Here is a 14,177-nt window from a genome sequence, read left to right as displayed (position 1 = left end):
TTTCTTATTTGAAAGCATCTTTTCTCAGCTGTAGATATTTTGCACTTTAAATCAACACTGATTGATCTCTGAAATAGAAGGACAGACTGTAGGATTACACATCTTTTACTGTTTCCAGCTGGTTTTGAAATGTATGATACATAGATAATAACTATTTGAGCAATAAAGTGTACCAGTGATTGCTAGAATGAATTCGGTGGGGGTTGTTATGCTGTCTCCAATTTGTCTCGGGGCAATTGTTCTAGAAAAAATTACCATTTTGCTGCAGTTTTATTAGCGATCATTCCCCGCGGTTACTCTCATGATAAGTTTCTGTGAAGGCGCGAGTGTGTGCGTGCGTGAAAAACTTCTGTCGAAAATGAGTAACAAAATTGGATTTTGACATTATGGTTGAATTTACTCAGCCTTGAAAAACTAAACAGCCAGTGTTGGATTTTGCTGAAAAGAATTAAGAGCTTCTTTGAGTAACCAGAAAATTAGCTATTTTTTTCATCAAAGACACAAGAAATAATAGAAAGACAATCATATGGATAACAGACTTTCAGCCTCACTGGGTAATGCTGTGGGTGATAACGTGTCCTTTACAAGGCATGCATTTTGTTTTGACATAAGCATCATACAGTAGCGGTCTATACAGTGTGCATGAATATCCTTGGTGGCCTAATTACTGGATATCAAGGTCATTCTGCATGATGTCCAGGGCCAAAAAGGTCCACATTCACAACACTTCTTCTAGATTTGCTGGGGGAATATCAGGAGACAGCTGGCGGTCAGGAAAATACAGAAAGATTGTGGGTTTTCCCTGTTTTCCTCCAAAACATGCGCAGTTTTTGTTTTACTGGCGAAGTTTGCTGTAGTTGCAGATAGCCAAAGCTCTCAGTGATCAGTGACACTGAAAAAAAGCTACAAGAATTAAGTTTCTAAATGGAAGAAAGAAAAATAATTAAAATAAATGTAAAGGAACCCCTATACCCGATTACTTACAGTACAGCACATGGTGCATTATTTTTGACTTGGAAATACAATAACTCTCTCTCTCACTCTCTCTCGCTATCTCTGTATAGATTTAGGTAAGGAAAGTAGTGTAGGTATGCATGCCATCGGGATAATTATTGTAAAAGGAAAATATTTCTCCTGTGCGCAAAATGTCTTTCTTCATTCTTCCTTCTTTCATTGTTCGTCTCGAACATGCGCTTCAGGTGTAAAAACGCGCTGAGATAGTCGGTGTTGCAGACGAATGTCACCGGCTTTGTCTCTGCTGCATGCCGTTTAAAGGGAACTGCCCCTTTAACCGCGTGGCCGTACTGCTCATGCTCGGGGCTTTGTGCTGGAGTTTCCCCCTGTCAGAAACCAGCTGTGTGGACTGAAGAGCGAGAGCAGCAGGCAGGAGAAAGAAGCAGAAGAAGCGACGATCCGGGGAGAGCTGCGGCTGTCGCATCCTCGGAGGAGAACAAACCCGGGCAGAGGGGAGGGCGCGTCTTTGTCTGGGAACACATCCAGCAGGAGAGGAGCGCACGGTCGTCTGAGCTCCGTGGTTTGATTTTATCTCCTGGATTACAGCTTTTCCCCCGCTGAGATCCGGTCACGATCGCTTGTATTCATTGGAAACTGCACACTGGAAGTTATCTGGAAGAGTTGCTTGGACGCGCGTAAGGGGGCTTTCGATGTGAAAGTGAATGAATACGAGAGGAAATGCGTTCACGGGCTTTTTAACGTCGGAGCAGTTTCCATCAAAGTTTCACCTCTTTGTCCCGTCCCGCAGCGTCTCTCCTGCAGCTCGGCATGTTCTGACAGCGTAACTGCTGTTTTCCTGCGCCTTTCCCACAGGCGTCACAGGTAAGCTGCTTGAGCCAAGTGACACCTCAGCTCATGACAACACATCACCTCACAGCCTAACGTGACGGCTCGCTTTCTCTCAGCTTGCAGCCTCCGAAAAAAAACAAGTCTACCCGTGTCCATCATGGTCCTTGTTAGCGGGACACGTCTGCTCACCTGGACCAGGTCTTCACAGAGCAGGTCCCGGGAAGTGTTGAAAATATACCTGGGAATACTGATGATGCTTCATCTCGTGGTCCACGCGGAAGCCTCCTCGGTGTCCAAGTCTTGTGATAAAAGCTGTTTTTCAGGGAAGTGCATCAACGGGACCTGCGTGTGTGACCACGGCTGGGTCGGGGATCAGTGCCAGCACTGTCAGGGAAGATTCAAGTAAGTTGGTCGACAGCTTGCGTGAATTTACAGTTCAAATCGTACCTGTTGTACTGTTTCTCATATCACTGTTGTGGTGATCAAAGGCCAAAACATGCAGGGTCTAAACTTTGCTAATGATTACTACATCTTCTTTTCTTTGTAATATTAGTTAACTAATCTCACTCTTCGGGGATTAAGTGTAAAATGTTCACCTGCGTTTAAACCCAAGCACTGTGGATGATACTTGGCTCTATTGTCAGAGTGTATGAGGGTAAATTAATGCCACAGCAAAACAAAGACTGAGCACCCTGATATTATGCATTCATATTTTATGTAAAAAATTGGTAGAAGTTGGTAGACAGGAATATTAAATGTAATCTACAATAGTAAGTCATGGTTATGCATGAGTGTAATGTTCTGCACAGCTTTGTTTGGTTGGCTGCATGAGTGTAAACATATTTCTAAAAGGAGGACATTAAGTTTTAAAGCCCAGAAATCAGACTGGTCACTGCTTTAGAGCTGCAGGCACGAGTCTCATACAGCTGGCATCAACCAAGTGATTCAGTGATGCCTTGCCTGTGATGTTTTCTGAGACAAATTTGATTTGGTTGCAAAGCTGAATTTTGAGTGAGTTTGAGTAGTAAGTGAAAAAGTAAGAAGCGACCATACTTCTTGAGAAAACTTAAAGCTGACTTAAGACGTTAAGTTCTGATTAACGTCTCCAGAGAGTCTGAACGGGTTCTGCTAAAATATTTATAAAGACACAAGCCTGACCCGAAAAAAAAGAAGAGAAGAAAAGAATAGGCATTGTTTTGTAGAAGCACTAATTAGTACAAACCACTGTCACCTGCTCAGCCACAGGCAGGAGAAGATGGTACAACCACAGAATACAGTGCTAGTGTGTACTCTAGAAAGGATTGCAGCAACAGTTAAGTTTAATAATACATCCGAGTGGGGACATACGTGTCTGCGTGCATGCGTGCAAAAAGACAGTATGCAATAATTTCAAATATGGTTCATACGGACCATATGGTTTTTTTTTTTTGTGTCACTTGCCCAGAACTGGCACCAGAGTAGGTCCCTGGTACACCTGTCTCAGCGGGCTGACTTGATCATTTGATCTGTTCATCTTCATACATTTTCTGAATTGTTCTTAGTCTGGTTTCATTGGGAAACTATTACAGGAGAAAAGGTGGAGATTCAGAGAGGGTAAAGAAATTCCAGCCCCACAACTCATTCAGTATTATATATAGATATGAAAACATCCCTTCTGAGAAGTTTAGGCGTAGAAACATAATCTGTACCACTGTATTTCATAGCACATTATCTTTTAATGCATTAAAGATGTAGTAGTAGACTGCAACTGATTTTTTTTATTTTAATCTTTTGATCTTATGCTGCATCTATGTTCAGCAAAAAGTTTTTAAAGGTACAGGCAATGGCACATGCATATTTTGTCATTAAAATCCCTTTTAGTATTGCACGTAATGACACCTCTAATAAGTGGAGCCAAGTGAAGAATGACACTTGGAAGGGAAATTACACAGCAAAGAGCAGATACTGGGGGGAAAAGTCAGTCCACCCACTGCCTGTTCAACTGGTTTATTCCCTCTTGACTTTTATAGCAATATGGAAGCCCCACATCACATATGCATGATGATAAAAGTGAAACATTTTATATGAAAACAATGTGTTTGCTGTTCATAAAAGCACACTAGTATAGTCACTGATGTCTAGGTCAGGTTAGGCCGGAATTGCTCTGCAAAATGCTTCCAGCTACAGAACATTATTCTGATAAGCCTTCCTGGGGAGTTTGTGTACGTGACAAAGAGGCAACTTAATCAAATGTTAGATTAAAAGTCTTCTATAAAGGAGGTGTTTCATGCTTGACTTAGAAAAACTGCTTTAGGTATTATAAAAAAACAAAAAACTTGGAACAGATATCCCCCTCTCTCTGCCTGAGAGCAGCTTAAATGGTCAGATCCCCTCTCCCTCCTTGCTCTGTGGCAATATTCACCCCTCATATAGTCCTGAAGGAACAAGCATACCTTGTCACGGTCACCTGCAGCCTGCTCTGTTTGAGTATGGATGAAGAAATGGCAGGATATCAGTCTGGTATTTTCTCTCTAGAGGACAGTATAGATTCCTCAATCAATACGAATGTTGCAAGAGCACTGGGCAAGACAAAACTGCAGGGATGAGCTTTTCTTTCTTAGCATCCGCTTGATATCATTCACTAATACAGAGTGCTTCTTATATACAAGCAATGGGAAATGATGGGAGTGCTCGATTAAAAAGGTAGAACAGCTGTGCCATCAAATTGCCCAATGAAGTGAAAGCGTATCATTCATGATAGTTCTGAGCTATCAGTCACAGCATGTTTAACCCTTACATGACCACTTTACAAGTATACAACTAATAAGGGCTTGCTAACAACACATATGCCAGAATGCTGTTTATAGACTTCAGTTCGGCATTCAATACAATCCACCCCTCACAACTCATCAGGAAACTGACAGACCTGGGCATCAGTTCCCTCATCTGCAAATGGTTACTGGACTTCCTGACCAACCGCCCCCCAACATGTCCGGCTGGATAACCGCTGCTCATCTACAATCACGATGAACACCGGTGTACCACAAGGCTGTGTGATGAGCCCTTTCCTCTACTCCCTCTTCACCCACGACTGCAGACCGGCTGATGGTTCCAACACCATCATTAAGTTTGCAGATGACACCACGGTGATTGGCCTCATCAGTGACAACGATGAGGCCGCCTACAGGGAGGAGGTGGATCGTCTGGCTGAGTGGTGCGACAGAAACAACCTGCTGCTTAACACCGAGAAGACCAAGGAGCTCATCATGGACTACAGGAGGAATGCTGACCCACATCCACCCGGGGACGGCTGTGGAGCGTGTGAGCAGCTTCAAGTTCCTGGGAGTCCACATCTCCGAGGATCTCACCTGGACGACCAACTGCTCCAAGCTGGTCAGGAAGGCTCACCAGCACCTCTTCTTCTTGAGGACTCTGAGGAAGAACCACCTGTCCTCAGACATCCTGGTGAACTTCTATCGCTGCACCATCGAGAGCATCCTGACCAACTGTATAACAGTCTGGTACGGGAACTGCTCTGCCTCGGACCGGAAGGCGTTGCAGAGGGTCGTGAAAACTGCCCAGCGCATCGCCGGAGCACCACTCCCTGCCATAAAAGACATCTACAGGAAGCGGTGTCTGAAAAGGGCTGGGAAAATCATCAAAGACCCCAGTCACCCATCACATGGACTCTTCACCCTCCTGCCCTCTGGGAGGTGCTACAGGAGCCTCCGGACTAAGACCACCAGGTACCGGAACAGCTTCTTCCCCACAGCTGTCAGACTCCTGAACTCTGCCTCCTGACATCTGACCCACGTTAAACTCATGGACTGAACATACACACACCCACAACCACCTACACACACACACAATGGACAACCGTACCCTCAAACACACAATAATAACATGGACTGAACCACCACTCACAACCACTAGCACTTTATATAGCCTCTGTAGGAATTATCCACATATCTCACTTATCTTAACTGCACTACTGTATAGCTCTGTGTAAATAATCATTCTGTACATACGATAATTTTTAATCCTACAACTGTTTACAACTTGCATAGTTCCCATTTCTGTATAGCTGTATATCTCAGATTCTGTAAAGTTATTTATTTCATATTCTGTATAGTTTTTCATATTTATATCCTGTTCATAGCCTGTACATAGCTTGTACTCACTACAGCCTGTACATACTTATAGTTATAGAATATTCACAACATACTTCATACCGTGTACATTATAACATACCATAATAGACCCATTTCTGTAATATACTCACATATCTATATTATTGCTAATATATATTGTAATATATCTATATCACTAAAGCACTTCTGGATGGATGCAAACTGCATTTCGTTGCCCTGTACCTGTGCATGTGCAATGACAATAAAGTTGAATTCTATTCTATTCTATTCTATTCTAAGCAGAGGCTTACAGTGTCAGGAGGTCCCTGCAGCAGATTGCATCTGTTTGGACTGTTTACATTTCTTGTTTGAATGTTTATCAGCTTGCTACAAAGGTCACTAAAAGACAAGAAAGGGACTCAAATGAGTACAGAGAGACTGACATGACCATAAAGAAAGAAATAATGATTGTAGAGCGACACAAGCTCACTACAAAAGGGTGCAAAAAAGCAAATAGATGAAAATAATAAATGACCACAAAGAGATAGTAAAAACGATACAAAGAAAAGACAGCTAAAGTGACCACCAACAAAGAGAACAGTTTACAACAAAAGAGCAAACACAAATAGCATAAATTGGGATTTGCAGGCAATAAAGACACAGATGAAAATGGCCCACTCGCTATATCCTAAATGACCGTAGACCACAGGGAGACCTAAATAACCACAAGGAAAGACAGATTTATCGCACAGAAACCCTAACTCATGAAAAATATGTAAGAAATGCAAAGAGATGAAAATGATGGATGTTTTTTTCATTAGGAAGAAGCCGTGAAGCGAGACTTTTAAACACGGCACGTCTTAAATGCAGGTGGTGGCATTAACCGATAAACACACTGAAGATGGTGATTTAATGGCATAGGAGGTCGTTACATATAATGGGGACACAACTATGTGGGAAAAAATTGCCTGCATCTCGGGCTTTATACAGCATTTATTCTACTGCCAAGTGGCGATAAAATGTGCCTACTGTGGCTCTCATTATCCTGTTGCAGGTATGGGCTTAATTAGAGTTGCTTTGCATGACTGACAGTACAAAAATAATCCTTATCTATGTTTGACCCTTAGTTCATCCACTGTATGAAACAAGCTGTTCTTTGCTCCTTTCCCACTCTCTTTTAGTCAACTTTGGCTGCCCCTTGCAAACAAAGTTTAAATAGCAGGTGAATAGCATATGGGTGCATATGGGTACACCTGCCAATTAGTGGGAAATAACAGATAATTAGTATCCCAGAGTTTCACTCTGAGACTGGAGCACAGATGTCATATTGTCACATACTTCCAAGGGATCCAGTTAGTTATGGAGATGAAGTCTAGCAGACAGCAACATACTTGCCAGGACTCTAACTTTAAACCTCACCAGTATCCAAATGAGAGTTTAATTCTTATGAATAGGGAAAAATGTATCAGGGTGTAAAAATGTTTATTTCAACAGTTATTTTAACATGGAAAAATAACTATTGAAACATTTTAACGTGGGAATCTATGGAAATTTAAAGTGGCTATTTGAGGAACTGCAGTTTTCAGTATTTCGACATTATCTTCATTTTCCAGCCTTGGAGGTTTTGCATGAAAATATAAAAAGATATCTTAAAAAAAGACTTCTAATTTTAATTTGTAAAGTGAAAATGTGTCTTTATGTTAAAGTTTGCATTTCTAAATCATCTAATAAGGGAGCAGAAAGACACTGGAGGTTGCTTCCTGGTATTATGAACAAGCTGTTGATAAGTTTCCTTGTAAACAACCTGTATTACAGGAATGCTCTCTCCAAACAGCTGTATTATCTAATGAAATTCACTGTTTCATCAGCTGCATCTAATAGTGAGGACAGACTGAAGGGATCTGTGCTGCTCTGCTTTGAAAATGCTCTATAAAGCTAAAGCTTTACTGGCCATTGGATTGCAGTTGGATGAGACACACACACACACACACACACACACACACACACACACACACACACACACACACACACACACACACAGTACTGTGCCACATAGATAGATCCAATAAAGGAGAAATAGGGAGACAGCTCTGCTTGTCTATTGATTTAAGGCATATGTGTTCTGTTTGGTCTTATTGGTTCACAGCATCACTCTTTGTTTTCAAAAGGTATTTTCTCTCTTCATTTTTTTTCTGCTCTCGTGTTGTTTTTCTTTTGATACAAACTAGATAGCATCTTTTCCCCCACCTACAGCACACAAAAGCATACTTAAAGAAGTCATCAGCCATCAAAACGCTTAACTTTAAAATCCAATTTTCTTTGATGAAATGGTTTTTATAACATTTCACAGCACTACAGTTTCCAGTATTGAAGTTTTTGAAGCTTTATAACATCTTTAAACACATTGTGTTTTCTTTTGTGTTGGTTTGCAGTAATCTATTTCTGTCAGAGCTTTCTATCACAGTGAAAGAACTCATCAAAGATCTATCCAAGTCAACATGGTAAAATTGTTGGCCAATCCTTAAGCTCTTATTTTGAAAGTTCAGTTCAAAGTTCACTAACAACCTAATAGGTCCAGTCGCCACCCTCTAGTAATTTCCTACAGCTTGATCAGATTGCTCTTCTTGTGGTTCTCAGTGGCATTCTGCTGTCTTGAATCTGTGATCTTCATGTCGTACTCATTCTTGTTCTGCTCTGGAGATCGGCTGTAAACTGGGGGGTGACTCAAAACAGAACCCACAATAGTTGGAGAGCTGGTGCTACTACACTGAGTTCAAAGAGGCACCCAAGCAGAATGGGGAAATACTGCTCAGCTGCTCTCAGAGGTAAAAGAAACTATGTTTAACATCCATTTTCACAAGTGCTGGATCTAAGGTGTAGTGGTTTAGAAATGTTTGCCTTACATTAAAAAAAGATTCCTGGTTTGAGACCCAAACCAGCTTCTGAGGGTCACAAGCTAGTGCACTCCCAGTGTCTCTCCCAAGCCTGGGTAAACTGGAGGGTTGGGGCAAGCAGGGCATTTGGCATAAATGGTTACAGTCCCCATTGGGAAATAAAGCCACAGCTGAAAGTACTTATCTTTCACAAGTTGTCCTTGTGTCCTTCTGTTAAACTGAAACATACTCTTTCTTTTTATTTCTGTGTTGGCCTGTATCTACTGTTCTACTGTTCGGTGTGGGTATTGCTATTTATGTATTTACTTGGTTGACATCAGCTGCAGGACTGCATGCTTGCCTTGTACTATCCCTCCTCCCCACTCTCCTGCTGGACTGTGTACACCTTGCCTTGCACATCAGTTTATGTTAGCTGCTCTCTTGCACTTGCTCACTTTCTCTTTTATGCACTCTTGAAGCTCAGCTGGGGAAGCGTTGACACACTGTCCTCTAACATATTTGGTAATTAATTAACAAAATGATTTTATACAGAGGTAGCAGATCCCTGGTCAGACACTGGTAACGATCACACTACAGACAGACTCCTACGGTGCATGATTTGCTTAACTGTGCAGTTATCACACTAGTTGAACAAACTGATCTTTGGGGGACAACTGTGCCCAGAAACATTATAGAAATCACTAAAAAACTACAAAATAGTCTCTTCTAGTAAATGCAGAGGTAGTCATCCTCCTTATGTTAACTTTGGAAGCACTTCCTGTAGTTTAGCACCAAACCTCAATATCTCCATAACTTCAAATAAAGTATAAGAATAAGGGTTAGTAGACCCATCCATCCACACCAGGAAACTCTTGCTTACGTTAACACAGTTCAGAAAAGTAGCCCTACAAACAAACAACCACATTGTATTCGATAATACCATAGTTTTGAAAACAACTTAAATTTCGGTGATGAAAGCCGAGTGTACGATGTCCAAATCAAGCGCTTTGCTTGTGTATTCATCTTTCATAGCTCCTGTCAGCAATTCTTTTTAATGGAAACATTTGAAGAACAACCCATGCTTATTTTTGTAATGTTTTCAGCACTGTTCAAATGGCAAATTGAAGAGTCTCCTTAAGTCAAGTGCACAATCAGCAGGAGTAAATCATAAATCACAAAGGAGAACTATGCAGCAATGAAAGAGTACTCTCAATAGAAGGATTTCTTCAAACTAAATATGTTACCTGTTTGTCCTCAATTAACCTCATGGTTAGAAGGAAGAGGCGGTGAAACACTTGTAGACCTGCGTAACAGTGGCCTCTGGCAGTTTCACCAGCAAACTGTCTGATGCAGCACATCAAAGTAAATCTTCTTGCCCAAGGTTTTGCTAGAATAAACTGCTGCATTAATCTTGCTTTGTCTCTTGAAAGTTAAGTGAAAAATGAATTCACACTGATCAAACATTTTCAAGCCATTATCTCCCAACAGAGATGTAACAGGGAGGTCTGAAAGGAGATGCTGATGGTACTAATTGATAGAGAGGAGTGGAAAAAAACATAATGCTGCTGCTGTTGAGCCAGATGGAGCGAACTCAGTCAGTTTATCAGGCTTGGTGTGATAAGTACAGCATGCTTCGCTCCAAATTTAGACAGCAGCCGATCAGATGACGATACAATATTGCAGTTATATTTAGTGAAAATATACATGCAGAAAATGCTATTTTTATTTCTATAAAAATGATTATAGCTTTAGATTAAAACCCTCCACTTCATGTCTGATTTAATCTGTCAACTAATACTGTGAGCGCAGTTTTGATATTATAGTGGCACCAAAATCCTATTACGTGATGCTGGAGTCCATTATGGTCCCCGTTCAGCTCTGCACATCACATCTGTGTGCAGCAGTATGAATATCATGAATATCATTTCCCTTGTTGGTTTAGAAGTTTGGCCTAACAGAGTTAAATCCATAGAAGTGATAAATGAGAATTTAAATCATGATCATGGGAATTTGTTCAGTCTGAACATGACATGAAATCTTGTTGCCAAGTCGGAACAACATAGGATCTGTTGCCAAAAATAACTGTTAACTATTTGAAGATACTTTACTTTCTAATAAGTTGATGACTCATTCTTCTGTATAGAGTAAATTGGATTCAGGACACATCCATTGCAAAAGTAAAATATGTACCTTAGCAAAAAACAGTCTTTTATTTAATATGAATTAATCAGCAAACATCGACCTATACTAACTTTGAAAATAAATCTCCACCACAGTAGAAAAGCTGAAAAAATAAAGGATTCTACATACCATGTGTAGAAATGTATTATTAAAGAGCTTTTTGTGTTTCTAACTTATGGTGTTAGACTCATGGGGTGGCTGTAGCTCAGGCAGTAGCGCAGGTCATCCACTGATTGGAAGGTTGGTGGTTCGATTCCTGGCCTCCCCCTAGTCTGCGTGCCAAATATCCTTGGGCAAGATACTAACCCCTTGTTGCTCTCCGATGCATCCATCGAAGTGTAAATGTGTATGAATGTTAGATAGACAGAACAGATTAGAAAAAGTGATTGAGTGAATGAATTAGTTGTATAAAGAGCTTTGAGTGCTCAGAGTAGAAAAGTGCTATATAAGACCTAGTCCATTTACCATTTACTTATATTGGGAGATAAAAAAAAAAAAGAGATAAATGTAGCCACTATCATGTGACTTATTATTTTGTGATTTTAAAACTATGAACATTATTGTTATTTTTATTATTATTATTAGTAGTAGTAGTGGTAGTAGTAGTAATTGGTATCAGAGCAATCATCTTGAGTTATTAGCTAATGCTAGCTTGGCTAGCAAGGTGTATCCATGGACTGATGACGTAGCTCGAGTACTGACTCCTTCTTGGTCTGTCAGTACAGCTGAGTGCAGAAAAGTCTTTGCTTTAAAACCACAAATGTGGTTGAGAGTTCCAGTTTATAAAATTAGCTGAGGTGATGCCTGGCAGACAGTTAGTGGCTAAAGCTACTCATGTCAGGAACTGTCTACCATTCAAAAGCAGCCTTATCCTTATTAACTCTTTTTCACCCAAGTATCAGACAGACTACCTGGACCTATGTTGTAATTTTGGCTGTAAAATTTCAAGATAATTCTCATCTTTTCTGAACCATTTCAGTTTTCTCTCTAGCCCCAAATGGTTGAGGAGTTATGGAAATATAAATATAAATATACCTTTTGAATGGTTTGTGCTATTGTGATACAACAACTATCCTTATAAAGCACTTCTCTTTTCTTCTCTTCTTTCTGAAACCATTTGAGTTTCTCTGTAGCACAAACGGTAACAGAGTTACGGTCGTTAAAGAGTGCCCGTAAAATCGGCCCACTGTCAGGCTGATGGTAAAAAGAGTTAATGTTTCATGTCTTAAAACAACTGAAGTGGCTGATTGGTTAATACCATAAAAAGAAAAAAAAATCTACCGGTTATCAGCTGTTACTAGGAAGGAAGAAATGAGCCTTTAGAGGACAAAAAAAGGTTTCCTACCAGACTGCAACCATGTTAATTTGTGCTTTAATGGGAGTCTGTGGTAATTGACTTACTTTTCGAAACAACCCCAAGTGGCTATTACTGTGTTTTGTTTTGTTTTTTCTTGGTTTTTTAGGTACATCTTTTTTAGGCCATGAGGTTGTGGAGCTTGAGTCCAATCCAGATTGTTGTAGATTGTGAAATAGAACAGCACGGCTTATTTGAGCTGCAGTGTAGAGAATGCAGAGCTACATTATTTATGGCCAGTTTAACCATTATCACACAAGACGCCTCTATATGAGGATCAGGATTTAACTGTTAAAAACTAAAACAAATGCCCCTTTTAAATAAATTTGTAGTGAAGTTGTAGAAATTTTAATGTCTTAAAAAATGCCAACAGCACGATGTTTTAAGTGCATTAAAAATATTCTGCAGATTAAAATTCCCAATCAGGTATCATCATCTCACTTAAAATAACAGTATCTATTGTATTTATAATACCGTGCCTGTATAGTTATTGTTTTCTGTAAATTAAGTATATTAAAAATATGTCATATTACATTTTCTTGAATATCCTGAAAGTGATAAAATGAACACTGTGGCTTGAAGTTTAACACTTTTTTATAGTTTTATAGTTTGGTAAGTACCGAAATATTCAACTTAAAAAAAACAAACACAAAAAAATAAACAAAAGAAAAAGTAAAAATGTTCTATAACTACCAGCAGCTGGCAAGAATTTCAGTTCAAGAAAACTCCAAAATATTTATTGCAGTTACATCTCAATCCTGCCAGTCTCGATTTATCAGAGCATTTATACCCTCCATCAGATTTTCTGTTTTTTGTTTTGTTGTAAGCCTCTTTAGTGAATTTGACCCGAGGATGACTGTTATCGAGAACACAAAGTATAATATAAGAAAACATTTTGATTGCCTTAGGAGATGCTTTTGATTACAATCAGGGTCTTATTCTTAAAAAAATATCTTAAAACACACTCATCATGTTTACAGTAAATTATAGCCACAAATATGCATAAATAGTCACAGTCGCAAAGGGAGTTCCAAATATAAATCCTGCTGGGAGAATGGAGCCATTCAAGGATAAAACAACCACACAAGTGTTTTAGTGAGAGACGTGCAGAGTGGAGACAGAGTAGAGTGCTTTTTTTGCCATCAGAGTCATCATCTGCTGACATGGGCTTCAGTCCATGTGTGTATGTGTGTGATTACGTGTGTTTAAGCCTCTGGCAGTGTGGCGTAATGATGACACAGCTCGTCTACTGAAGATGCCACCGTTCTGTGCAGAGCTGTGGTTTGTTTGTGAGTGTGTGTTTGTGTTGGTGTGTGTCTATGACAAACCGTGCGTGGGAGGGAGGAGCATCACACTGCCATCTGTCCAGTGGGAGTTAATCCTGCTATGATGAGAGAGCGCAAGGGCATAACACACGCATGCACACATGCACGCGCAGCCGGATTGGCAGGTGTGTTACATGAATAATGTCCCCCATGTGGTCCTCCCTGAGGCCGTAGCAGTTTCTCAGAGATGAAGGTCCGTATTTATGACATCACAATAACAATGGAACAGTGGGCTCCACTAATACTCCATCTATAGATCCGACAGGACTAATTTAGGTTATTTTCAAGTAATTTTCCATCATTTGAAGAATTTAACATCAGTCATCTATCAGCAACCACATTAAAACAAGTAACGTGAATGTCACTGATCCAGGCATGTGCACCCCATCTAAGCATATGGGCTAGGCACATATGATTGGAGAGAAATTATAAGGCCCAATCATATCATTTCCTCTCTGTCACCTTGTTTTCAGTCCTGATTTAGTTACATGCAACTCCACATCATTAACTGTCCTTCTATTAAAAGTGAGTT

The 14,177-nt window shown here is 40.2% G+C and overlaps 1 protein-coding gene across 2 annotated transcripts in view; it reads left to right on the top strand.

Annotated features, from left to right (window-relative positions):
- The first annotated feature begins 1,098 nt into the window (after window positions 1-1,098).
- atrnl1a (attractin-like 1a) overlaps window positions 1,099-14,177 on the top strand; it is a 307,920-nt gene continuing 294,841 nt past the window's right edge. The window contains exons 1-2 of one of the 2 annotated variants that reach the window (XM_040034074.1): window positions 1,099-1,836; window positions 1,920-2,205. In XM_040034074.1, coding sequence (XP_039890008.1) covers window positions 1,961-2,205 — 245 coding nt within the window. In that variant the 5' untranslated portion in view covers window positions 1,099-1,836; window positions 1,920-1,960. The remainder of the gene's footprint in view (window positions 1,837-1,919; window positions 2,206-14,177) is intronic. The other variant, XM_040034076.1, reaches the window with a different exon arrangement.

This window comes from Simochromis diagramma, unplaced genomic scaffold (assembly GCF_900408965.1).
Source record: "Simochromis diagramma unplaced genomic scaffold, fSimDia1.1 OVJJ01000176.1, whole genome shotgun sequence".
NCBI lineage: Eukaryota > Metazoa > Chordata > Actinopteri > Cichliformes > Cichlidae > Simochromis > Simochromis diagramma.
The sequence above is the reverse complement of the archived record's forward strand: the minus strand, read 5'-3'. Positions and strand labels throughout refer to the sequence as shown.